The 27,201-nt window shown below is 52.6% G+C and overlaps 2 protein-coding genes across 8 annotated transcripts in view; both read left to right on the top strand.

The window, feature by feature from the left end:
- The first annotated feature begins 897 nt into the window (after positions 1-897).
- Positions 898-14,109, top strand: CRYBB1 (crystallin beta B1). Of its 3 annotated transcripts, XM_024977019.2 has the most exons (6): positions 898-972; positions 2,713-2,904; positions 4,715-4,833; positions 8,994-9,126; positions 11,813-11,955; positions 13,842-14,109. In XM_024977019.2, the coding sequence occupies exons 2-6, from the start codon at positions 2,722-2,724 to the stop codon at positions 14,023-14,025; spliced, it is 762 nt and encodes a 253-aa protein (XP_024832787.1). In that variant the 5' UTR covers positions 898-972; positions 2,713-2,721; the 3' UTR covers positions 14,026-14,109.
- Positions 14,110-21,570: 7,461 nt separating this feature from the next.
- TPST2 (tyrosylprotein sulfotransferase 2) overlaps positions 21,571-27,201 on the top strand; it is a 54,447-nt gene continuing 48,816 nt past the window's right edge. For 3 of the 5 annotated variants that reach the window (XM_059876127.1, XM_059876129.1, XM_059876128.1), the window contains exon 1: positions 21,571-21,635. The gene's annotated coding sequence lies outside the window, so the exon portion shown is untranslated. Of the gene's footprint in view, positions 24,952-27,201 lie in introns of all 5 variants that reach the window. The other 2 variants (XM_059876130.1, NM_001035429.2) reach the window with 2 other exon arrangements.

Here is a 27,201-nt window from a genome sequence, read left to right as displayed (position 1 = left end):
GCTCGATTGTCAGCTCATCCTGTGTGGCCATGGTGAAATCCACGGTTCCCCCCGGGCCTCAGTTTCTCCAAGTGTGAAATGTGGGGATTGGATGAGGAGATTTCTGGCATCCGTTCCCTTGTTCTGACTCTTTATTGCTCTATTTGACATCTGTCTCTGTCTGTCTGTCCGTCTCTGTCGCCATCACCCTTCCCTCTCCCCATCCATATTTCTGTCTCCATCATCCCTCTTTCTCTGTCGCTCTCCACTTCTCCCAACCTGAGTCCCTGTTCTCTCTCCCGACTGGTTTCCCTGGTTCCCCCTGCACCAGCCCATTCCTGGCTCTGCCCTCTCTGTGCCTTAGTTTTGCTCATCTGACAAATGGGTATAATCAAAGTACCTGATAAGGTGGATTGTCCTGGGGACTGACCCAGGTGGCAGGGGTAACGCATCAGTGCTACCCCTTGTCCCCTGCCTTCCTGGGCAGCAACCCCACAGGGACACCTGAGCCACTTGTAACCGCAGACACAGAGGCCCCAAGGGGCAGACTTTCCTAAGGCCACGCAGCGCAGAGTGGCTGAGCCTGGATTCCAACCCAGGTCTCCAACCGACCTTCTGGAGGCTCCTGCTTTCCCTGGATTGGCAGCCAGTGGGGACCCCATCACAGGCCCATACCCGGCGGGGGTTTGTGAGAGCAGCTTCGGGGCAGGGGCCCGGCAGAGGCAAGGCCATGTGGCTGCCGGCCAGGGTTTCTGCTGTGCGTGCTGGGCTCACAATGGAAAGTGCTGGTCTCCGCAGGAACCCAGCAGGGCCAGGGCTCCGAGGCCCCCCCGACTCTCTGCCCAGGGCCTGCTGAGCCAGCTGCCACTTTGTGCCACAGAAGACAGGATCTGGTGTCTGCCAGACTATAAAATGGGGGGTCGGCCTCTGGTCACCCACTGCACCAAGCCTGCCCGCCTGCCTGTCCTCCAGCAGCAAATAGCAGGGCCCCAGGTAAGAGGGGACCCACCCTCGGCCAAGAGCCCCAGGGGAGGGGAGGGGAGTGAGAAAGGGAGACAGAAAGCAGGGATAGAAGAGAGTCAGAGAGATGGGGGTAATCAGGAGACAGGTGGGGAGAGAGAGGAGGCAGAGCGAGGAAGAGAGGGAGGGAAGAAAAGAGAAGAAAGACAAAGAACAAATAGATGCAGAGGTATAAACAGGGCAAGACACTGGGGGAGAGAGAAGCAGAAAGAGACAGGAGGGTAGGCACAGAGAGAGAAGACGGGAATAAAGAGGAAAACCGAGAGGGAGGGGTAGGGGAGGAGGAAGGGAGCGATGGATGAGAGAGGGATGGGGGGTGTGGCAGGGCAGGAAGGAACCCAGTGCCAGCCCAGGGGACTGTGGATTCAGAGCCTGACTTTGGGGGCGGGGGAAGCAAGAGCCTGGAAGCCACAGATGTGGCCCAGCTGTCTGGCCTCCCTACAGCCGGGCAGAGCACCCCGGAGCGATGACAGTCCTTCTCAAGAGGCAGCCCAGGGAGGGGTTCTGCTTGATTGAGCCCAGCTAGCTCTTCCTCACAGAAAGTGTTCAGGAAGCTGCAGCCAGGGACTCTTGACCTGTGCTGGATGCGGGTCCTGGAGTCTCTGGGAACGGTCTCCAAAGTTAAAGGGGGCATTTTTCCACCCCCTGGGGACAAAGACAAGGCGTTCTTCAAACACTCAAGGCGCCCATGACCCCCACTGGAACTGACCAAAGGTCTCTCCACCCAATGCCTACACGACCACAGCCCTTCTTTTAGAACCCTGACAGGCGTCTCCTGAGCCTCCCGCAGCCCAGGCCTGTGTCTGCACCCGCACACCTGTTCCCAGGCAATGCCAGAGGCACGGTTTCAGAAAAAGGAGAGAGGAAGAGGCATTCGTGCACTCTCTGGACAGGTGTTAAGTGAGCCTCTCCCATGTGCCCGGTGCTGAGCCAGGCACTGAGGGCGGAAGGATGAGTCAATCAGGATAAGCAGGTGGCAAAGCCTCGGTGGCACAGATGGTAAAGTGTCTGCCTGCAATGAGGGAGACCCGGGTTCGATCCCTGGGTCAGGAAGATCCTCTGGAGAAGCAAATGGCAACCCACTCCAGTACTCTTGCCTGGAAAATTCCATGGACTGAGGAGCCTAGTAGGCTACAGTCCACGGGGTCGCAAAGAGTCGGACACGACTGAGCGACTTCACTCAAAAAGCCCAGTCTCTGGGTTTGTCTGGTGGCATTGAAACTGGAGGGAGTCCCACCACTTAGCAGCTGTGTGGCCTCGGGCAGGCCCCCTCCCCTCTCGGAGCCTCAGCTTGCTCCGAGGGGATAAGAGGTTATCCTGAGGGAAGGATGCTCCATTCATGAGCCTCATATCTCTCGGGCTTCCCCGAGTGGGACATTCTTGTTATGAATCTGCTGGGGCACATGGAAGGTGCCCTGAGCCAAGAAGCGTGCTAAGTGATGAAAGCGTGAGAAGTGACTCCAGGGGGCAGAGAGGAAGGACACGGCAGCCAGCGGGGTGCAGGCAGCTAGGAGGAATGAGGGGGTCCCCTCAGAGGAGATGGGAACAGACAGCCTTCCAGGCTTCTGTCTTAGAAGGAGAAAGAGAGGAGGGGAGTTTGGAGGAGCCTGAGCACACAGGCGGATGGGGGGACGAGAAGCAGGGAGGCAGCCCGGGGGTTGCCGGGTCTGTCTGAACCCGGGCCAAAGGGTTCTCTTCACAAAACTTCCGCAGGCGGCAACCATGTCCCAGCCCGCGGCCAAGGCCTCGGCCACCGCCGCCGTGAACCCAGGGCCCGACGGGAAGGGGAAGGCGGGCCCACCCCCAGGCCCCGCCCCGGGATCCGGCCCCGCCCCCGCCCCCGCCCCGGCCCCAGCCCAGCCGGCGCCCGCGGCCAAAGCGGAGCTGCCTCCCGGCAGCTACAAGGTGAGCGCGCGCCTGGGGGCGGGGCGGCGGGGGCTGCACCCCCGCGCCTGCGCGCCCCCGCCCCGCCCCCCGCCCCGCCCCGGCCCCGGCTCCCCCTCCCCATCTCCCTCCCCGACCCCGCGTCCCCGCCAGATGCCCAACAGCTTGCACCTGCTTTCGAGATTTTGTCGAAAGCAAGAAACAGGAGGAAAGAAAGCGGGCTGGCTTAGCATCAGGAAACAGCTGTCCCAGAAGGTCCTCTCGGGCAGAAGGCCGCCCTCAGCTCCTCCTGAAAAGTGTTTCCAAGCGGCCGGTCAAGCTGAAAGGGCTCCCGGAGAGCCAGGCATCCGGTCCCCTGGGACCGGGTTGGGTTGCAACCGCGGGTATTCAGAACTGGGTCATGACACGCTGTCAGGCGGTCCACCCGCCCCCCACCCCCACCCCGGACGGCTTTTACTTATGTGGCCCCTTATTTAATGGTTTAATTTCAATTTGATTTTTCATGAATACAACACGCATCTGCAAACCCGCTATTTACACGAAAAGGCAGGGCTTGGTAAACAGCCTCTATCTAACTTCAAAGTGTCCCCCGCCCCCGCCCCTCCACTCCTCCTACCCGCCCCCCACACCCTCCCGGGAGCCCACCTCCCTCCTCCCCTAGGAGAGGGAACTGCCATCCTCACCCCGCCCCCTCACCTGCTTGCTTGCTGTTTTATGTGCTTTGATGCATTATTCTTTTAAAAGTATATATTTACACTTCATTTGTCTTTAACTTATTGAAATATACTGTATGTAACCGTTCCGGGGTTTTCGTTTTTCTTTTGTACGTCCTATGAGATTTATAACAGCCACTGATGCTGTGGTGCATTGCTGTGGGTCATTTGTTGTGGCTGCTGTGTGATATTTCAGAGCGTGTCCATCACTCCTGACTATCGTGGGGTGGGTGCGAGCTTTGCTGTCAGCCATGTCACCTGCAGGAGCTTCTCTTGGGCGGATAAGTGTAGGAGTGGAAGGGCTGGGTCATGGGTGTGTTGAACCTCTCTCCCTTTTACCGCTGGGGAAATCGGGGCTCGAAGAAGGCACACGCTTGCCTCAGTTCAAGCGAATGGCAACGTTTTCCCAGCTCCAGACCACGAGCAGACAAAAACTAAAATTGGATGCTTAGTGAGAGGAGGGTATTAGCCCATGTAGACACAGGGGCCCCTGCTTCTGGCCTCCCTTGTGGTTTGATGGGTAGACTTATGAATGTTTCCTGAGTATCAGCTCTGTGGCAGAGGCTGGGGCTGGGAGATACAGAAATAGATCCACCCCTTTGGAACCGGTGAGTGAAAGGGGAGATGGGCACTTAGAGACCCGGAAGAAAAGCACCAGTGACTGTGTCTGTTTTACTTGTGCTGCTGATGGGATGGACACAGTGAGAGGAGGTGGGGGGGGCATTCGACCAAGCTCACTCAGGGAAAGGGTATCGGGGAGGGCTTCCTGGAGGAGGTGACATCTGATCCTAGAACAGGACAGGGGACATGAGTTCCAGGATTGGGGTGTGTGCTGGAGAGGGCATTCCAGGCGGAAGGAACAGCACAGATAAATAGCCCTGGACAGAAGGTCCATCCATCCGTTCCTAAGGATGGCACAGACATTAAATTCAGAAGTGGAGGGAAGGCAGGACAGGATCGTTTCACAGACCTTGGCTCCGAGCAAGCTCTCAGTTGATCTGGGCACGGCCTGCTCTTTGGTACGGAGGTACTTAATGCATATTTGCCCTGGAGCCTCTCCGCTTTGGAGGTACTCCCCCTCACTCTGCTCCCTGGGCACGGGGGCTTCTTTCCTACAGCTGGTGGTCTTTGAGCAGGAGAACTTCCAGGGCCGGCGGGTGGAATTCTCCGGGGAGTGCTTGAACCTGGGAGACCGTGGCTTCGAACGAGTGCGCAGCATCATTGTCACCTCCGGACCGTGAGTGTTTAGGTGGGGTGGCGGGGGGGGCACTCCCACAGCCTTAGTAAAATAGGAATACGAAAACAACCATAGCTGCCCTTTACTGCCTTCCCCTGTGCTAGCAGAGACGCACATGGTCATCCCTCAGTACCCTCCGCGGGCTGGTTCCGGGACCCCCAGCAGATACCGAAATCTGCCGATGCTCAAGTACCTGGATAAGGCATAGTCCAGCCTGACTTCTGTATTCACAGATGCAGGACCGCCCCCCCATACTGGGGCCAGCTATGTATTATTTCTAGGGCTTGCTTCAAAGCCAAGAGGGAGGAAAGGGAGGTATGGTTCTCCTTCCCATTTTACAGATGAGGAAACTGAGGCACAGAGAGGTGATCTGATAAGCATAAGGGCACACTAACAGTAAGGCATGATTCCAGGCTCCAGGGAAATGTTTCTGCTGCAGAAGGAGCCCCCTGCCCATCACTGATGGCAGGAGCAGGGCAAAGTGCCAGGTGTCCTCTAGCTGTCCCCTCTCCTGGGCAGCAAGCAGCCTTTAGGATAGTAACGAGCTTCTGTTGAGTGCCCACGAGGTGCCAGGCGCCGACTGAGGGCTTTACCTAGCTGATCCTACAGTGCTGTGTGGGGGAGGGGTGGTTCTTATTCCCATTTGATGGATGGGGAAACCGAGGCTCAAAGGGTGAGTGGCAGAGCCTGGGTTCGACTCAGGTTGACGCGTTTCACTCACAGTGCCTGTATCATCCTGCTCCACAGAGGCAGGAATAATTGTCCCTTGAACATAGTGGTTGTGCCAACTTCAACCCCTGTGGACTACGCTCAGGGCACAGGGCCGACCTCTGGACAAGACCCACAGGGCCCGTTTGCCTCATCTCTCCAGCCAAAAAGCCCGCAAGGGGTGTGATCAGCCTGTACACCCGGCACCCCAGGGCTCTGTGTGCTACAGAGGGCAGAGATAGGCTTTGAGATCAGACAGGCCTGGGTGTGAGTCCCAACTCCCCTGTTTACCTTGTTCAGTGCCTGAGCCTCAGTTTCCTTGTCTCTGAAATGGGCAGAGTAATGGTCCCCACTCCCTTCCACTAGCTTATTCTCAAGTCTGAAGGCAATAATGCAGCGTGGAACTGGCATTCTGTGGGTGCCCAGACGTTAGCTGGTGGTAACGAGGATTATTGATGCTCCCTGATGCTCTGTGTGTTTAGCCAAGTTACCATGGGCCAGGGTAGGCTGGTAACCTCAGCCCCACCCTCAGATTCAAAGCCCAGCTGAGAAGAGAAGCTGCCGGATGTGGCCAGTTTGGGTTTTCAGGCTTTTTTCATTATCAGTGACTCAAACCCAGAGTATTTCTCCTCCAACAAAGATGCAGCTGGTCTTCGGTGTGTGCTCTGGGACTGCGCCTGGTGGGAGAGAGAAGGACCTGTGTCCCAGGGCCCCGGGCCTGTGTCAGGACCAGCAGGGCCCTGGGAGAAACAGTGGTGGAGAAAGCGATGGAGGGGATGGGGTGAGCAGGGGGAGGGGAGGAAAGGTGTGCCCTCACACAGGTGGGGAGGGGAGGCAAGCCCGCCTGAAACCCACGAGGCCTCAGTGGACACTCGCCACCTCCGCCGTGTGACTTTACACCAGTGACTTAACCCCTCTGAGCCTCAGTTTCCCACGTCTGTGAACTGAGATTTCTGCCCTACCTCACTCCTTGCTCATATGAGCCACAGGAGATGAGAAAAGGCACTAAGATAGACAACTCCTCACTCGTATACCAGATCCTCACTGGGCACTGTGACTCCTGAATAAGACAGTTTTAGGAGAGGGTGCCAGGGTGGCAAGACCATCAGTGTCTGTCTTTCCATAAGCTCAGATCTCCGGCTTCCCTCCTCTTTAATCATGAACGATCTTGCTGGCTGTGTCTTTTCTTTAGACCCTCGTCACCTCCTGACAAGGTAGATGCAATCCTTTCTTCTCCTTGATGGAGGCTTAATGAGCTCAAGTGACTTGTCCAGATCACACAGAAAATAAATGCTAAAGTGGGATTAGAACTGGGGTCTGTCTGTTGCCAAAGTCTATCCTCTTGACTCCTGCATGGCACCATCTTCCAAGGCTCCCTCTCCATGCACCCACTCATCCATCCATAGATCAGTTTATCCATCCATCTGCACACTTATTCTCCATCCATTTATTTATCCCTCTGTTCAGCACTCCCTCCATCTGTCCATTCTCTACCATGCATCCAGCCAGCCAGCAATACACTCCTCCATAGACCCATAGATCCAGCCATCTACCCGGCCACCTACCTGTTCATCCACCCATCTGCCTGTTCATTCAACCATCAGTTCACCCATCCACCCGTCATCCATCCACCTGCCCATCCTTTTCTCATATGCGCCAGCCTCTGTGGGGCTGAGGCATGTTCGCTTCTATTCTGGAAGAATAAATCTGCATCATTACTTCTGTCACTCTGCTATGTGGGCTGGCGCCTTCCCCAGACGAGACCTGAGGCTCCTTGGACGCGTTCTGTTTCAGCCTGTTCTTGTAGCCTCCCCTGCCCCCATCTTCCCCTTCTCATTCTGGGTAGAGGAGGGTCCCAGCCCCCAACAGGGAGATGAGACTCATGTCAGCGTCCCCAGCCCTCTCTTGTTCCCTGAGAACTCCGGAACACAAAGAGGAAAGTTTAAGGGGCTCCTTCGTCACAGCCTTCTCATCTATGAAATGGGCATCATCTTATCTCCCCCAGAATCCCTGGTCCTTTTAACAACAAGCTCACTTCCCATCCTCAATCAGGCTGCGTTGAGAAAGCCCCCATCTGATGTCAAGCTTATAATTAATCCTTTTAGAGAACTGAACAACTACATGTGCACAATCACATTTAATTCTCATAGGCATCTGAGAGGTAAATATTACTCTCATTTCCCCTTCCACTGCTCCAGTACTGATTACTGTATTCTGTATGCTAGGCCAGCCTTTATCAATCACGATTCAAGCACCTGTATCAATTTTTCCCTACCCCCATACCTCCAGGAATATTATTTGTTTAATATACTTATTTGATTTTTTACAATAGTATCTATTTATTTGGCTGCCCCAGGTCTAAGTTGTGGCACGTGGGATCTTTTAGCTGTGACATGCAAGCTCTTGGTTGTGGTACGTGGGATCTAGTTCCCTGGCCAAGGATCGAACCCGGGCGCCCTGTGTCGGAAGCGTGGAGTCTTAGCCACTGGACCACCAGGGAAGTCCCTACTTCATTTTAAAATGACCCTTTTTTGACACAAATAAACATATATCAAAAGAACCTTTGCATCACTTTTACAAATGGAAAGATAGTATCATCTGCTGTAAGTAAAAGGTATCTGTAGAAAAGATTCCTACCGTGAACACAGTATAATAGCCTGCCTGCTCAAGGCTCTGGGCCGGTGGCCTGTTCTTCCTTTGCTACAAAGATAAATTGTTGTTGTTGTTCAGCTGCTAAATCATGTCCCACTCTTTGCGACTCCATGGACTTCAGCACGCCAGGATCTCCTGTCCTTCACTGTCTTCTGGAGTTGGCTCACATTCCTGTCCATTGAGTCAGTGATGCTATCTAACCATCTCATCCTCCTACTGCCCCCTTCTCCTCCTGCCCTCAATCTTTCCAGCATCAGGGTCTTTTCCAGTGAGTCAGCTCTTTGCATCTGGTGGCCAACGTATTGGAGTTTCAGCTTCAGCATCAGTCCTTCCAATGAGTATTCAGGGTTGACTTCCTTTAGGATGGACTGGTTGGATCTCCTTTCAGTCCAAGGAACTCTCAAGAGTCTTTGGGGTTTTAAAAAAATGTCTTCTGATGTGTTATTTCCCCCAAGTCCTCATAGGGCTAAAATTATGTTTAAATCCTACATCTGGGGAGATATTTGGCTTCTGTAATTATACACACCATCTCATTTAATCCTGCACCAACTTCAAGAAAATAGGCAAATTAGATGAGGAAACCGAGGCTCAGAAAAGTGAAGCGTCTTACCCATAGTCTCCCAGCCAGTCCGTAGCATAGCCTGGGATCAACCCCTCCCCACCTCCAGCCTTGGGGCTGCCTTGCAAGGCAAAGATGGGAAGGTGAGTGTGGAGAGGGGCCTTCTCCCCATGATGGCTTCTCCTCTCTGCCTTTGCCCCTCCTGACTCTCTCTACCCTGCCCACCTCTCTCCCCATCCAGCTGGGTCGCATTTGAGCAGTCCAACTTCCGGGGGGAGATGTTCGTCCTGGAGAAAGGCGAGTACCCACGCTGGGACACGTGGTCCAGCAGCTACCGCAGCGACCGGCTCATGTCCTTCCGGCCCATCAAGATGGTGAGTGGCCCCTGGACCGGGCTCAGGGCTGGGGGGAGATTCTGGGGCAGGAGCAAGCCCGAGGTGTGATGGCCAGGAGACCTGAGGAGTCAGATGAGCAGGAGAAAGGAAGAAGGAATGTTGGGCAGTGACCTCTGAGCTCGTCCAAGGGCAATGTCTCTATGCTAGTCAATTCACAAGGCACCCGTGATACACTCATCACGTGCCCTGGGGAGCCCGGGAGCTGCAATGACTGAAGCCTGTGTCCCCTGTTTTGTTTTTAAATATAGTTTCATGTCTTTCATCTTGGCTCTGCTGGGTTTCCATCGGTCCGCAGGCTTTTCTCTGGTTGCAGAGAGCGGGGACTGCTCTTCGTTACAGCGCACAAGCTGCTCTCTAGTTGCGATGGCTTCTCTTCTTGTGGAGCGCAGGCTCCAGGGGACACAGGCTTCAGTCTTTGCAGCTCCCGGGCTCTAGAGCACAGCTCAGCAGCTGTGGGGCTCAGGCTCAGCCGCTCCCGGGCACGTGGGATCTCCCAGATCAGGGATGGAGTCCGTGTCTCCTGCGTTGGCAGGCGGACTATCACTGAGCCACCCGGGAAGCCCCTGGAACCCAGTTTTTTCCTTCTTCACTGCTCTCAAGAGTGTGATTGAACCTGCCGGTTGTTGCCTTCCTTGATTCTGTTTGTAGAATGTTGCTAATTCCTGACTACACTTTAGAGCCTCCTGGGGAGCTTTGAAAAAATCTCGAAGTCCACCCAAAATGTCAGACATACAGGTTGAAGCTTACGTGATGGCTGCAAAGAGGATATTGCAGAAGGGCATGGTGAACTCCCTGACAAAAGTTCTATATACTGAATTAGCCCCTTTGTAATGTTTAACTAAAGTAACATAACTTCAAGAAGGTTCAAAGCTGAAACAGGTTGGAGTTATCCCCGAGCCAGTCACAGGGTTTTTTCAGAGTTATGTTGATGGCAATTCATTAGCCAGCCACATCTTCACTCACCAAGGTCAGTTTCTGATGATGGTACCAACTTCCTCTTTCCGTGGTGGAAATTTTCATAAAGAGTTGTCGTGTGCGTCCATTTGAGATTATCAGGTGCCCACAGCCAGTTGTTTGGCCTCATCAGATCTGTCTTAATGGGTTATCCAATCTGATCACATTCTTCTCAGAACCCGAGGCTGAATTATCAGCCTTAACAATGGACCCTTTGCGAGAATTCATAGATTCTTCTCTTGGTCAATGGTCCTTATAAGGCAGTCTAGGTCAACAGACGGCTGTTTGATAGAGCAATCAGCTAGGCCACTTGCAGTAACTTCTAGAGCTTTTCCGTCCAATACAGTAGCTACATGTAGCTCTTAAACACTTGAATCTTGGCTAGTCCAAATGGAGATGTGTAGCATATATGCCAGGCTTTGAATACATAGCAAAACAGAAAAATAAGAATGTAAAACACCTCATTAGGGACTCCCCTGGTGGCCCAGGATTGAACTCAGGGGCACCGGTTCAATCCCTGGTCTGGGAACTAAGATCCCACATGCCACATGGCACAGCCAAAAATTTTTTTTAAAAGACCTCATTAATACTGCTATGTTGTCTGCCTATTGAAATTAGCACAATTTAGAAATATTTGCTTAAATAAAATATATTATCAGAAAAAAATCCTAATGCCGGGACCCTACCCCAGACCAATTGAATCCGGATCTCCGGGGCTCATTAGCAGGCACTGATTTCTTTCCATGCCTCTGAGGTCTCTGGGTAGCCAGGGCTAAGAGCCACTGGTCTAGTTCCTCCCCCATACCCCTGCCACCATCCTGGGTGGCCCGTTTTCTCTCTTACCTCCAACTTTCTCCCAGCTGGGTCCCCTGGCTCCTTTCCAGCCCTCTCTCCTGGGATGTTAGAGGGATTTCTGTCTCGACCATCTCCCACATGCAGTCACTCGTTCCACCACAGACACGTGGACTTGTTTCTGCCAGGCTCTGTCGTAGGCTCTGGGTGTGCAAGTGTGCTTATAACAGGCAAGGTCCCTGCCCCCATGGGAGGCAGCTATTGAAAACCTAATCACAGAAATCCACCTGTAATGGCAAACAGCCGTGGTGCTTACTGCACAGGGGTCTTGCAGGGTGTGCTCAGAGAGGGGAAGAGGAAACTGGGGCTCTGGTGTTGAGGAAAGGGGGGTGGGAGTGGCTGGGGTTGATCCGGGGAGAGAGCCCACAAAGGATGGGGACCGAGTCAGCTGTGGGCACAGCCTTCCGAGGGACAGTTGGGGCAGAGTTTCTGGAGTGAAGATGGGCTGGGTGGAACAAGGAGCTAGAAAGGGGGGGCTGCTGTGGCTGCAGCAGAGGCAGTGGAGGGGAGCAGGCTGCAAGATGGGAGCAGGGACATGCTTCTCTGGAGGGTTCTGCCCCTGGCTGGCTGTGTGACGCCGGTCAAGAAGCTTAACTTCTCTGAGCCTCTGCACCCCTGATCAGCATAATAAAAATATTGAGTGAATTTGTCTGGAGCACTTGGTGTATTCCGGGCATCATGCTAAGTGCCCTATATGGGTTAGCTCTGTGAAGTAGAGGCTGACATCCTTATGTTTCTGGATGAGAAGAGCTCTTCAAGGCTGGATGTTGGCAATCCCATGATGGCCTGAGCAGGCTCAGCTCTCTCTCTCCACACCCAGGAGGCCCCATTCACCCCTGACCTGTCTCTCCTTCCCCAGGATGCCCAGGAGCACAAGCTCTGCCTGTTTGAAGGGGCCAACTTCAAGGGCAACACCATGGAGATCCAGGAGGATGATGTGCCCAGCCTCTGGGTCTATGGCTTCTGTGACCGCGTGGGCAGCGTGAGGGTCTCCAGCGGAACGTAAGGCCTGCTCCTGTGGGCCCTCATCCCCTGCTTCATTTCGAGCTCAGGCAGGCTGGGAGGGCCACCCCCGAGCCTGACAGGATGTGACATCAGACATGCAGGAAAGGCCAGAGGCCTGGATTCTGCCAAGAGTGTCATGCCCAAGGGGGCGGGGGTGGAGTCATGTGTTGATGAATTACTTGTTGGCGTAAACAACGCTAGCAATTGTCCTAAGAAGTGGGAAGATGCAGCGAGTCGGGGCTTCTAACCCCGTGTTTGGGTTGGAGAAATAGTGAAGCGAGGAGGAGCAGAGTGGATGTGAATAGACCAGTCTGGGTGGGTCGAGGAAGCAGAAATATCCAGGGAGAGCGGAGCCTCTGGGGACATGAGCAGAGTGACATCTGAGAGGTGAGACCATGTAACGAAAGGGCCTTGACCCTGTCACTGATGCGCTGTGGCATCTGGGTGAGCCACAAGCCCTCTCAGTGTCTCAGTGTCGCCGTCTATACAATGGGCACATCAGAGTTCTTAATCCCAGAGGATTCTTTCTGCTCTGAACTCTAGGATTTGAAGCTTTCAAAACAGAGCCCCCCCCCCTTGACCCCATGTCCGTGAGAACACAGGGAAAGGCCAGATACCCAAAGGAGGTTACTGTATCCATCCCCCTACCTCCAAAGAACCGTACAAGACACCCCTGATCTCCTCGAGGCAAGTGGAAGGCATCTACCTCTCCACCTCAGATGCTTTTCTGAGTTCCTATAACACCATCAGGGCTGTGGTCTTTTTATTGCTCTTTTATCCTTCCCTGAGACCCAGTATTCCAGTATGTAAGCCATCTGAAATTTACCAAACATTGTCAATAAGCCAGGCTCTGTGCTCGGCACACGGCAGAGGCAGAGGTGAAGAAGGCTCAGCTCCTGCCTTCAGGGGCTTATTCAGTCTAGCAGGGGGATGTCAGTACACCTGTGAGATGATGTCCAGCAATAATAGATGAGAGATGGTCCACACAGGAGTTAAGAGGGAGAAGAAAGGTTTCTGGGACTGGGTTCTGTGCGCTGGAGTGGAGGGCAGGTCCAAGGTTTACCTGAGGAGGCTAGAATTTAAGCCAGACCTTGAAAAATGAGCAGGGAGTCTGAGGGAGACCTGGAAAGACCCTCCCAGCAGAGACAATGACAGAATTAGAAATTAATCATGTATAATAAGTGGTATTACATGCTTACAATGGACTGAGTACCATGCTAACTTCTTTCAATGAATCATCATCGAGTCTTTACAATACACCCATGAGGCAGGTTTTCATCATCCCCATTTCACAGACAGCAAGCTGGGGTTCTGATAAGTCACCTGTCTAGTAAATGGCAGAGCTAGGATTTGAACTGATTGTCTCTGATACCAGAAGGTGTATTCCCAGCCACTTCACACAAATTCACTTTCCGACAAAGGAAACCACTTTCTGAACCAAGACTGCCCCTTCTTATTGCTAACCAGTCCCCAAGCCCTGTCTTCACTCCCTTGGATCCTGTTCTCTGAGCTCCAGGTCATCACTTTCAGTGGAATGTGTATTACTCTCCCTACCATGTATCTGTAATCCACTTAGCAAAGTACTCTGATTAATTTTCCCCTTTGGCCCCCCAAACCCTCATAAACCAGCTCCCATGACCATCCCCGCTTCACTTAGAGGAGGAAGCTGAGATCTGTCAGAGAGATGAGATCACTGCCCAGAGTCAGCAGGAAGGGGCCAAGCCCACCCAGAGGAGCCCCGGGTGCCCCCAGCCTGCGAGGACAGGTGAGGGCGGTGAGCAGGCTGCAGGGCTGGATGCAGGACTCGCGGGTCCAGGGGGGCGTCTAGGTGCCAGGTGGTGAGACAGGCCGCCTCCACGCCGTCCTTCTTGCTTTCCCCCCAGCTGGGTTGGCTACCAGTATCCCGGCTACCGTGGGTACCAGTACCTCCTGGAGCCTGGCGACTTCCGGCACTGGAACGAGTGGGGGGCCTTCCAGCCACAGATGCAGGCCGTGCGTCGCCTGCGTGACCGGCAGTGGCATCGCGAAGGCTGTTTCCCCGTCCTGGCCGCCGAGCCGCCCAAGTGAGTCCACGCGCCGCTCGTGTGGCCCGCCCTGCTGCTGGCTCATCGTCCCCACCTTCCCCATGCAAATAAAAATTCCTGAAGCCAAGCTGTCTCCTGGGTCTCTGAACAGATGCAGGCCTCCGTGTTGGCACGCGACTTCGTCCGTCTTGATAAGTATTGTAATAATCAAAACAGCAAGCACAGGACTTCCCTGGTGGGCCAGTAGTTGAGAATCCGCCTTGCAGTGCAGGGCACACGAGTTTGATTCTTGGTCAGGGAACTAAGATTCCACATGCCGTGGGGCAACTGCACCCTCATGCCTTGACTAGAGAGTCCATGCGCCACAGCAAAACATCCCACATGATGGAACATAGATCCCACACGCTGCAGCTAAGACCTGATACAGCCAAATAAATCAAATAATTTTTTAAGTTTAAAAAACTACAACTCAAAAAAAAAAAAGAACCCAGCCAGTACCACTAAGTTCTTTGCATTCTCTTTGTACATCTTTTGGACAACTCTTCAGTTCAGTTCAGTCACTCAGTCGTGTCCATCTCTTTGCAACCCCAAGGACTGCAGCACACCAGGCCTCCCTGTCCGTCAGCAACTCCTGGAGTTGATTCAAACTCATGATGAGTCGGTGATGCCATCCAACCATCTCATCCTCTGTCGTCCCCTTCTCCTCCTGCCCTCAATCTTTCCCAGCATCAGGGTCTTTTCAAATGAGTCAGCTCTTTGCATCAGGTGGCCAAAGTATTGGAGTTTCAGCCTCAGCATTTGAACGACTCTGGGAGGCCAGTATTGTATAATTATTCCTATTTAACAAGCGAGGAAATTGAAGGTCAGAGAGGGAAAGCGACTTGCCTAAGGTCGCACAGCTGTCAAGTCAAGATCTGAACCCAGTCAGGTTCCAGAGTCACAGTCTTAAAAAAAATCTGTGTTTTCAAATTCTTCTCCTTCAGGTACTACTCTTCTGATTTTTTTTTTTTTTTTTTTTTCGTTCTCTTCTTACCACCTGTCTTGTTACTTATCATTTTTGTTTAAATAGATAGCATTGTGTGCTTAAATGCACTGATTTGTAAGTAAAACTTGATAACACTACAGGATATGGAAAACTGGCCTCCTATGCCATAGATAGGAAGCAGTCATTTAAATAAATATAATTTACAGAAGGCCAAGCACTGAATTATCAGCAGATACCACTGCTTGCTTAAGCTTTGGCCTGCAGCCTGCTCACTCTTTGATGAAATGGGCGATGAGCAAGTGTCGGAGGGAGGTCTGAAAGAAGTGCTTGCCCAAACTGAGCTGTTTCTCCCTGATTTAATCAAAGAAGAGTCAAAAGAGGGTTATTTCCTTGTATCTGATTTAGTCCTGGGTCCAAGTTCCACCTAGCATCATCTCTCCTGCTACAAATGGCACATTCCCTGTGCTGGAAATCCACACCAGGCAGCATGACTCCCATATCAAGCAGCTTTGACCGGTTATGAATCATTAATCTCTGCAGGAGGCCTGGGGGAGATGTTGCCACAGATATCTTCCTGGAGGAGAGGGTATTTGAAGGGGGCCTTGAAGGATGAAGTGGGAGCTTACTTGGTGGTGAACGAGGGAGACGGCATTCCAGGCAAAGCAAACAGCAGGGTCCCTGCTAGCCTACATCGCACCTTTGTGCAAATGATGAAAAGATACTTCTTCCTCAAGACATTTGACTGCCCGGACTTCCACTGTGGTCCACTGGTTAAGAATCCGCCTTGCAATGCAGGGGACGTGGGTTTGATCCCTGGTTGGGGAACTACGATCCCACACGCCACAGAACAACTAAACCCATGCACCACAACTAGGGAGCCCGTGTGTCCTAATGAAAAGATCCCGCGTGCTGCAATTAAGACCCAATGCAGCCAAATAAAACAAACAAAAGAAGACATTTGTCTGCCATCCGCCAGAAAGTATTGGTATAAATCTGTGATGTCTATGATGTCAGTACGGTACCCTTATGCAGTGCCCAACCTGTACAGCTGTACTCGGCAGCCGTGGAGCATCATGGGCAAAGGCACAGAGGTGGAGAGAGCGTGTGGTGGGTCCATGTGACACTTATTAAAGTGGGAGGAGGAGCTTGGTGGTTGAGTGGGTGGAGGTCGGGGGTGAGAAGGGAATGCAGAGTGCGGCAGAAGAGGAAGCCGGAAAGAAAAGTGGGCCTCATGACACCCCACTCTGTGGTTTTGCTGAGCTTCAAAGCTGAAGATCTTCCCCTCTGGGACATGCATTTTCCTTCTTCCTCCCACCCTAGTTCTCCCACCCTCCAATCTGACCAGCCTCTTGCCTTTGAAGTCAGGGTGTCTTGTCTCAGACCAGAAGGTAGGAGCCCTGGGTAGGAATCAGGAGATATGGTGTTAGTCCTGCTCTATTGCTGCTGCTGCTAAGTCGCTTCAGTAGTGTCCGACTCTGTGCGACCCCACAGACAGAAGCCCACCAGGCTCCCCCGTCTCTGGGATTCTCCAGGCAAGAACACTGGAGTGGGTTGCCATTGCCTTCTCCAATGCATGAAAGTGAAAAGTGAAAAGGAAGTCGCTCAGTCGTGTCCGACTTTTCGCGACCCCATGGACTGCAGCCTACCAGGCTTCTCCATCCACGGGATTTTCCAGGCAAGAGTACTGGAGTGGGGTGCCATTGCCTTCTCCTGCTAGGAGCTACCAAATGTTGGGCAAATGGCTTCTGTACCCAGGAGTCATTCTTGCCATCTGTAAAATGGCAGCATAAACAAGTCCATCCAGCCTCAAGATTCTGATGCTGGGACTCTGTTTCCAGAGTTCCGTGATTCTCAATGATTCTGCAATGCGTCTCTAAGTGTCCACGGTCCTCGAAGGCCAGTATCAAGCTACATAGATGGCCATCCTCAGTTCCTAAGGTGTGTGAGTACAGCTCTGAAACTCTGCTGCAGTGGGATTGTATGAGCCACGCAGACCCAACTTTTCATATTTCTTCAGTGCTTAGACCTCATCAAAGGCAAGATGCCACATGATCTTATGATCCAAGAAAGGCAAAGAGAAATACTACCCATTTGAATATAACAGTTACTTTCTAATCACTTAGAACTGTTATTTCATACTTATTGAGAGAACTACTTTAACCTTTTAATATTTATATATAAATATATGTTATATTTAAATTTATTAATATTTAGGAAAAACTTTTTCAGCATGTCAATTTTGTGAATCCCATAAAAAGAAAACACGCCGGAAATCCATCAGTGAAGTGAGTCCTTAAATTTCTTTGCATTTATAGTCTAAACCTTCCAGATTGCTTTCCACTCAAAGCTGTTGATGTTTTTCTTTTCTCACAGGTGTTATATTAAAAAAAATGTGCACATTAGCATCGCTGATGCATAATATATACACTTGGCAAAAACAGCTGAAAAAACTTGGAAAAAAATAACAAACTATTTTATATTTAATTTGTTTTTATCAAGACGTTTAACTTTTGCTACTGAATTTATGAGTAAACAAAATGTGGTAATAGAAAACAGAGAACCAATAAAAAGTACAAGCAAAAATAAGTAACAAGATAAAATGAAACAAGGAAAAGAAAAGAACATCTGAAAAGGCCAGGAGTGAGGGTCACATGAGAGTTATAAAGCTATTATTGTTCCTCCCTTGGGTCCTAGTTCCTACATGTCTCTTGAAATGTGAACATCTCACCACGTGGAACAGGATTTCAGAGCTTACAGATGTCACATTTTTGCTTCGAAACAGAAACTTTCAGTTTCTACTTAATCAGGTGCTCAACAGCTTCTGTTCGGTTCACGGGCACGACGCTGGGGGACACCAGTGGAGCTGGACATGGCCACGTGGCCACGGTGCCCACAGTCTTCTCGGGGGCTTCTCAGTGCTGGTTTGGATTCTGCGTGAGTTTTGCTGTAAACGCCGGCTTCAGGATGCAACGCTTGGGCAAGCTGGGACGTCGCTACATTTCCACGCTAGATCCCAGCTCATGAATCTTTGAGTCTCACACCTTTGGGAAGACCAGGCACCTCGGCTATGCAATAGCATCTCCCATCCACAGTGACCAAGGCAGCCCACAGCATTTTGAGCACCGGGACGTCGGTACAAAGTCATGATGTATGTGTGCAGGGTGCGGGACGTGGGTGGGAGCTCCACCTGAGGCATCGTCTCTCCTGTGCCAGGGCCAGATGGTGCAACTGAGTTTTGGGGAAAGAGCATGTTGCTAGAGTGCCCTGTGCAGCTTCTAGAGAGATGAGCATCTTTTTAGGGCCACGTTGCCATGACAGCCAGTCACCTGGATCCGATACCCAAGATCAAAGGCCTCTGTGAAGCCTGGGTACCCAGATAGTTAGGGTAACCCCACATCCTTCCAGCAAGACAAGTGAACCTGCCCCTCTGTCCTAACCTCCTGCCCGCTGCTGGGTCACCTCCCACTGCCCCTTCAGCCTCCCTGCTCCCACCACCCACCACCCTCCTGAGTTTGCATCTCAGCTCTGACATGTACTAGCTGTTGTCCTTGATCAAGCCCAGTTACCTGATAGAACTTCTGTTTCCTCATCTGTAAAGTGGGAGTAATGATAATAAAACCTTAGAGGTTGTTGGAGGGAGTAAATCACTAGCTTGAATGTCCTCTTTATAAGGTGCTTAGAGCATAGCAGGCATCTCAGGAAAGGGGTTTAGAATCCACATGCTTCGTGCCACATTTATTCGTCCTGGTTTCGAGGCCCATCGACAGAGGGGCTCCTGTGTGCCCAGCTTCGTCTAGATGCTGGGGAGACAGGTTGGGGAAGACAGAAAATGCCCCTGGCCCAGTTGTTCACAGGCTAGAGGAGCAAACAGGAATAAACTCTTTCAGCTACACTTTCACAGTGACAACAGTTTCCCAGGCTGCCTTGTCCAGTGTCCATCTCATCAGGACATTTGCCAGGGGTGGGGGTTGGGGGTAGGGTTAGGCTTCCTCAAGGAGGAGACAGTCGGCTTGAGACCTGAAGGGGTTTTCTGAGTCGGGGGGCTGAGAGAAGAGGTCCAACCTAGAAACCAGGCGATCATTCTGGTCCCCTTCTTTAGCGCCACCACTGAGATCTACCAGTTTTATCTTCCAGATATTTCTAGAACCCAAACACGCCCTCCATGCCCCCAGCCACGCTGGGTTGACCAGCTTCCCCCAGAGTATCTCAACAGCCTCCAAAACAGTCTCCCTGCCTGTCCTCTTCTGCACAACAGCCAGAGGATCTTTGCGGAAAGCAAAGCCGGCCCCTTCTTCCTCTGTTTCCCGCCTCCCATATCTTTCCAGCTCTACCAGACTCCTTCTTCTAGCCCACAAAGCCCTGAAGCATCCACCCCTGCAGACCTCCCTGACCTCCTCTTACCCACCCCACATCTTGTCCACTCTGCACTTCATGACAACAGTCCTTCCTGCTGAATGTTTATACCTGTGGGTCCTTGCAACTGACACAATCTCCTATGATCCCTGAGCCATGCTTCAGGCTTCAGTGTAAACACCCCAGCCCTCCCTCCTTGGACCAGGGTGATCGCCCTCTTTCCAGTCCCCTAATGCTTGCTGGGAGCTGCAGCAGACACAGGAGACGTAGGTTCTATCCTGGGGTCGGGAAGATCCCTGGAGGAGGAAATGGCAATCCACACCAGTATTCTTGCCTGGAAAATCCCATGGACAGAGGAGCCTGGAGGGCTACAGTCCACGGGGTCGCAAAGAGTCGGACAAGTCTGAGCAACTGAGCAGGCGCGCATGCACAAAATGCTTGTTGGAGGGTTCAGATTCCCCCACCTGGATGCAGGACCCTTGCTCTTGTGTTACTGGCTGACTCTCATGCCCAGCACAGGGTCACAGGGTGCTCAGGAAAAGCATGTCGCTACAGTCAGACCTCTCTTCCTTTGATCTCCATTTCTCTACCCAGAAAGGGACATTATAAAGCACCCAGCAGGGTCACCATGCAGTGAGTCACACCAAGCCTGTGGTATGTGCACGATAAACACCATATAACATTATTCAGTAACAGCTGGTTCCATGGAAGCAGGGGATTTCATTTCGCCAGTTCCAGCAGGCAGTTCCTACGTGGCAGGCACTACTTATTGGACATATGAATGAATTAATGAACGAGCTACAAATAAACACTTGGCTGGACATGGACAGATTACTTAATATCTTTATGTCATTTTTTTCTTATCTGTAAGATGGGGATGATAATGGACCTCTGACAAGGTTATTAAAGGTTTAAATGTACAGAGAGTGCTTAGAGCCATGCCTAAATAGTATCTAATTATATTACTTATAGAAAGCTAATTGTATATGTATATGAGCTTCCCTCGTGGGGCTAGTGGGTAAAGAACCCACCTGCCAATGCATTAGACATAAGAGACCTGGGTTTGATCCCTGGGTCAGGAAGATCCTCTGGAGAAGGAAGTGGCAACCCGCTCCATTATTCTTGCCTGGGAAATCCCATGGACAGAGGAGCCTGGCAGGTTACAGTCCGTGGGGTCGCAAAAAGTGGGACACAACTGAGCACACATACAAACAACAGCAATGTATATGCATGCGTGTGCGTGTGTGTGTGTGTGTGCAGTTATGGTGGTAACTATTATAGAAATTATTTTAAATAGGTAATATATGAAAGAAAGTGAAAGTGAAGTCGCTCAGTAGTGTCCCACTCTTTGTAACCCCATGGATTGTAAGCCTGCCAGGCTTGCAGTTCAAACGGAAAAAAAAAACAAAGGCTCACAGTAAAAAGTAAGCCTGTTCCCCTTCCTCCCCTTCCTTCAGGTATTCAACCCACATGGATGTAACGCACAGATCGGTCTATTATCTGCTGTTTTACAGATGGAGAAACAGAGGCTCAGAGAAGTTAGACTGAGACGAGACCTACCAGCCCAGAGTTTTCGTCTTGTCTGTCAGGGATTCTCCACCTCACACTACTGACATTTTAGGCTGGACGGCACTTGGTTTTGGGGGAAGGAGGTCAGCCCTCCTCGCCTCCATGTAGGCTATTTAGCAGCATCCCAGGGCTCCACCCACTAGATTCCAGTAGAAACATACTCCCACCTTCAGCGTCCCCCCTCCTTCCGCAGCGGTGACAATCTAAAATGTCTTCAGACTTTTCTAAATGTCTTCCTGGGAGCGGGGCGGCCCGCAAGAGAGCGAAATCGCACCCTCTTTGAGAACCCCTGATGTATACGAACTGTAGAGCAGCCCTTCCCTCTCGTCTCTTTTGTTTTATGCAAACAGCATTTAAAACACTCTGCCCAGGGTCTGGTTTTCTTCTCTCACACCAATTCCTGGCGATCATTCCACTCCCCGGCATACAGACAGAGGGAAATTCTCTTAAACAGAACTGCCGACGGGAGGAAAAGTGGTAAGCTGCCTAGGCCTGGGGGTAAACCAGCATGCGGTCCAGGGTTGCTCTGGGCCGTCTCCCTGGGACGCCCCGCCCCACCGCGCGGTCTGGAGGCGGGACAAGGGAGATGGGGAGCGGCCGTGGGCGGGCCTGAAAGGGGGAGGGACCACGTTCCAGGCACGCCCCCTGGCGACGTCACGGCGCCGCGGCCACGCCTCCCCCGGCCGGGGCGGCTGGCGAGCTGGGAGTCGCTGGGCGCGCGGGGCTGCCGCGGCTAGCCTCTCACGGTAGGTGGCCCCGGGGCGGCGCGGTGGGGGGGCCTGGGCTGCAGCCGCCAGCGGGAGGCCGCCTGCGGGCCGGCCTCGAGCACCGGGGAGCCCTCGGCCCTCGCGGCTTTTTCCCTGGCCCGGCCCGGCTGCTCCGGGCTCCGGGGCTGGGTGCTGGGAGGAAGGCGGCGCTGGCGGGCGTCTCGCGGATCCGTACCCGCTCCCTGCGCTCCGTGCGCTCTCCGCGGGATGCGGCGGAGACCCGGTCCCCGTGACCCGGATCCCGCGGTGAAGCCGGGAGGTGCTCAGCGTCTGTGTGTGTGTGTGTGTGTGTGTGTGTATTGCCGGGAGGTCGGGCGGGAAGCAGCGTGTCTCCGCTGTCGGAGCCACCGACCCCTCCCCGGCGCGCGCGGGGACCACCACGCGGGCGCCGAGACGCGCGGGGCGGGGGCGCGTGGAAGTTAACTTGCAGCCTCTGTGGAGTTGAGAGGCGTGTCTCAAGTGGAGGGATTAGGGGAAGGAAATAGTTGTCTGGAGCGGGGAGTGGGGGGCTCCGAGAGCATGAAATAAGGGGTCAGCCCTGGTGAACCTGGGGGTCACCCGCTAGGAGGGGGTTGGAGTTTGACCAGAGGATCCCACTGCCCAGAAACCTCCGGCTCTCGGAGGAGTGAGCTGAATGGGAGATGCCTCGTAAAGCTAGGACTGGGAGTGGCGGCCAGGGAAAGGGGGCATGGTCACTAAGGTTGGGCGCGCCGGACCTGGCAGAGTCTGTTGTTATTCTTTTGCGGGACAGAGGTCGAGGTCTAGCTTTCCCACTTCAGAGGCCCGCCCCCTCGTGAGGAAGGGTGGGAACCATCCAATTGAGTGCAGTAGTTAGAAGGGCTGATCACTTTGCCTTCTTCCCCTTTTACAGATGGGGAAACTGAGTCTCAGAGAGGTCTTGTGCCCACGGCCTTACATCCCACAGCTAGGATGTGGCAGAGGTGAAACTCAGCCTGAGGCCCCCTGATTCCGTGTGTCTTGTAGGGATGTTGGAAGGGAGGTGCGGGTGTGCGGAGCTGGTAAACTCCTACTCATCCTTCAGAAACCTCCGTGAGCAGCATCTCCTCCTGGAAGCCTTCCCGGGCACTCCACAGGCATCGTTCAGTTCAGTTCAGTTCAGTAACTCAGTCGTGTCTGACTCTTTGCGACCCCATGAACCGCAGCATGCCAGGCCTCCCTGTCCATCACCAACTTCCGGAGTTTACCCAAACCCATGTCCATTGAGTCGGTGATGCCATCCAGCCATCTCATCCTCTGTCGTCCCCTTCTCCTCCTGGCCTCAATCCCTCCCAGCATCAGCGTCTTTTGGCATCGCTGGGCCTTCCTGTTTGGTATCCCACAGAGTTAACAGGCCCTTGCTTGTTAACCTTTTTTTGCAGGTCTGTCTCCCGTTCTGGGCTGTGGACACTTTTCCCTCTACTCCATGTCACATGCTTTCATTTAGCTGGGTGGCTTGATGGTTAGGCCAGGCTTCTGGGTTTGGACAAATCTTGGTGTGACTCACTCTGGTTTAGTAGTGATGTGGTCTGGGCGAGTCATTCCCCTGCACTCAGCCTCAGTTTCCATGACTGTGAAATAAGGTTTATCATGTCACTTGTGAACCATTTTAACCCACTGACTCCCAATTGTACTATTATTTACTTAATATATGTGTTTATATCACCTTATTTTTTTAAATCTCATGTAATTTTTTAAAATCATAGCCTTATTGAGATATAACTCACATACCGTACAATTCACCCATTTAAAGTATTCAATTTAGTGGTTTTTGAGATAGTCACAGAGTTGTGCAGCCGTCGCCAGTGTCTAATTCTAGAACATTTTCACTGCCCATAAAGAAACCCTGGGCCTATCAGCGGTCACTGCCAATCCCTCCTTCCCCCAGCCCCTGGCAACCACTAATCTACTTTTCATCTCTATGGATTTGCCTATTCTGGACATTTCCTCTAAAAGGAATCATGCACGATGGCCTTTTATGATTGGTGCTTTTCACTTAGAATGTTTACAAGTTTCATCCACGTGCTAGTATGCGGTACTTTATTACTTTTTAATTTTAGTAGTAAAAAATATATTTACTTGGCTGCGCCGGATCTTAGTTGAGGCATGTGGGATCTTCAGTCTTCATTTCAGCAGGATCTTTAGTTGTAACATGTGGGATCTAGTTCCCTGATCAGGGATTGAACCCAAGACTTCTGCAGTGGGAGCATGGAGTCTTAGCCACTGGACCACCAAGGAGGTCCCTATTTTAGTAGCTCATTACTTTTTTTTTTTTGGACTGAGTAATATTCCATTGCATTGAATAAATCATATTTATCTGTTTATCAGCTGATGGGCATTTGGGTTGTTGCCATTTGGGGACTACTATGAATAGTACTGCTGTGAACATTCCTGTACGAGTCTTTGTGTGGCTATGTTTTCAATTCTCTGGGGTACAGCCCTAGGAGTGGAATTGTGGGGTCATATGGTAATTCTTCGTTCCACCTTTTGAGGTCCCACCAAACCGTTTTCCAAAGTAGCTTCGCTGTTTTACAATCCTATGAGCAGCAGATGAGGGTTCTAATGCTCTTGAACAAATTTAGTTTTCAGCAGCTGAAATCTTCCAAATCACTGGCTTTGACCCCTGCTAGTTAGAAGTTAACACATGTGAAATTAATGCACATGAAATTTACACAGGTGAAACTGAAGCACAGGAAATTAAGCTCTTCCTTAGCAGAGTAACTGGGAACTCCGGGTACTCTGAGGAAGGGAAACAGATCAAGACTGGGGCAGTTAGGTGAGTCCATGTGTACCGTGACCTCCTGGAACAGTCAGAAATATTTGCTGAGGCTCCTCCTGCCAGATCCTGAGTGGGACCAGGGGAGGCCTTGAGGAAAGGAATCCCAGGGCTTGCAGTGCCCACCCCAGGACCCGGCACACGATCCGGTGGTGCCTTCAGGGGCCTCTGTGTGGGCTGAAAGGAAAGGGGGATGGCTCAGACCCCCCCACCCTAGGCCAGGAGGAGTGCCTTGACGGCTGAGGCTCCACGTGGAAGCCAGGGACACCTCTGGAGGGTTTCCTAGACTACAGTCCTGGGGCTCAGAAGTGCAGTCTGGCCCTGCCTGTGCTCCACCCCATACCCCCGTGACGTCCTCTGGTGGCCACGAGGTTCCCTTATCTTGCATTCATGCTTAGTCGCGTCTGACTCTTTGCAACCCCATGGACTGTAGCCCGCCAGGCTCTTCTGTCCCTGGGATTTTCCAGGCAAGAATACTGGAGTGGGTTGCCATTTCCTCTTCCAGGGGATCTTCTGAATCAGGTATCGAACTTGCGAATCCGGAGTTTCCTGTACTGCAGGCAGATTCTTGACCGCCTGAGCCACTGGGGAAGTTAGATATACCCTAAGTGGGCCACTGCTTATTTCCAGAGACGCCCCCCGGGCCTGAGGCCAGCAGTCCTGAGTGACGGCCACCCGTGTCCCTCTTTTCGATCATTGTTCCCACACCTGGGACGCGCACCGCGTCCCTCACACTCTTTGTCTTTGGATAAGACAGGGCTGCCCAGGAAGAGCCCAGGTCAGAGGGCCCTGGTGTTATGAGACCACAAGGGGGCTTGAAGGTCACCAGTTCTTCCTGAGGTTCAGCCTGTAGTCCGCTGGTTCAGGAACCTCAGCTGGCATTGGGCTGTGTATCCCGGGGTCCCAGCCACCGACCTCGTCCCACCCAGGCAGCTGCTCTTTGGGAGGGCCGTGGAGACCCGGCCTCCTGGTGGCCGTGTCCAGTCCCTCCTGCTTTTGTTCACTCGTGCATTCTTTCCCTCCCTCGGCCTTTTAAAATCCTGAATTCTCTGCATGGAGAAGGCAGCCTGGGGAAATGGACACTGGGCTGTGGTGGCTAGGCAAGGGGTTGCCCCTTGCTGGGCCTCAGTGTATCCCGCTGGGGAATGGGCGTGGACTGAATGCAGTAGCACCTTGGGATCTGTAAAGCGCTCAGGTGCGTTATCCGCATGACTTCGTGGGTCAATTTGTAGCAAGAGTAACAGCTCAAAAGCAGCTGATACTGACCCGAAAGCCCAGGTGTGGCCGTTGTGGCTTTGATCTGCCAGGCGGCGGAGTGGAAACCTGTCTGGGTAGCAGGCTCCAGGCCTCCCTATTTGCCACCTGTCCCAACTGCCTGCAAAGCTCCTCGCTCTCTGCAGACACATCTGTTCTGTCTGGTTCCAGGGCAGGTTCCCGGGTGCCTGCTGCTTCCCACGCCCCCTGCTTGGGTCTCCTCCACCCCGGGCTTCCACAGCCCCAAGGAGAATGTCTGGGCCGCCAAGTGAATTCCCACATCGACCAGACTTTTGACCCAGGCAGCTGTGGCCAGAGAGTGGGCTGGGCCATCGCATCTTTGAGGGCCCGGGCCTGTGTTTGAATCCTTCCAGTTCCACAGGAGGGCGAGGTGTTCCCTGGCTGACTCCCCAGTGCCTCAGTTTTCTCATCCGCAGAATACAGGCGCAGCTGGAACCTACTTCCTGCAGGTGTTAACGGGAGGGCTTGGGGGTAAAGTGCCCACCCTGCTACCAGGGGAAACGCCAGGCCCCTGGGGTCAGACGGGCTCTTCAGAGACACTTGAACGTGTTGCTTTGTGAGACCAGCTTCCCCGTCTGTCCAGAGGCAGTGATTATAAATACAGTGTCAACAGGGCTCACTGAGTGCCAGGCAGTGTTCTAGGTACTTTCTGTGCTTGAATTCACTTAATTCTCCCACTCGTCCTCCTCCGATACTTTGACGCAGAGGCACAGAGAGGCAAAGTCATTTGCACAAGGTCACCCAGCTGGGAAGTGGGGAGAGACAGGGTTTGAATCCAGAGTCTACGCACTTTTCCTTTTATCCTTTTACGTGCTGGGTATTGATTGCTACGCGGCTTTCCTCTAGTTGCGGAGAGTGGCGGCTTCTCTTCATCCCGGTGCACAGAGTTCTCGAGGTGGAGCACAGGATTTCTGGCTCTAGAGCCACAGGCTCTGTTGCTATGTCGCTGGGGCTTCATTGCTCCGAGGCAGATGGGATCTTCCCAGATTGGGATCGAACTCCTGTCTCCTGCATTGGCAGGAGGATTCTTTACCACTGAGCCACCAGGGAATCCCCCAGGGTCTACACTGTTAATTACCATCTTACCTGCCTCTCAATACCCTGTCTTCATGCCTAGCATACAGAAAATCTCAGTTGCTCTTATTACATTATTATAGAATTATTCTTAGATATTTCATCATAAAATTTATCATAAAATTACTGCATGTTATTAATGTTCATCCCTTTTTCTGCCCTTCTATCCACACTGCTTCCCGGATGGACAGAACACGCAGGGCTTTTGGCTTGTGAGGTCTAGATTTCTCCTCCCCACCTCGGTGTCCCTCTGCTCCCCCTAGTCTCATAAACAGCTGGAGGCTGGGCAAGAGCTCAGAGGCAGCTGAGTCCCAGCTCTGCCTCCAGAGTGCTGTGTGACATTGGACAGAGCGCTTGCCCCCACTGAGACTCTGTTTCCCCACCTGTGAAATGGGTAGGCAGGGCTGTAACAAGCTGCCAGTC

The sequence above is a fragment of the Bos taurus genome, chromosome 17, assembly GCF_002263795.3.
Source record: "Bos taurus isolate L1 Dominette 01449 registration number 42190680 breed Hereford chromosome 17, ARS-UCD2.0, whole genome shotgun sequence".
NCBI lineage: Eukaryota > Metazoa > Chordata > Mammalia > Artiodactyla > Bovidae > Bos > Bos taurus.
This window is presented reverse-complemented; position numbering and strand designations above follow the sequence as displayed.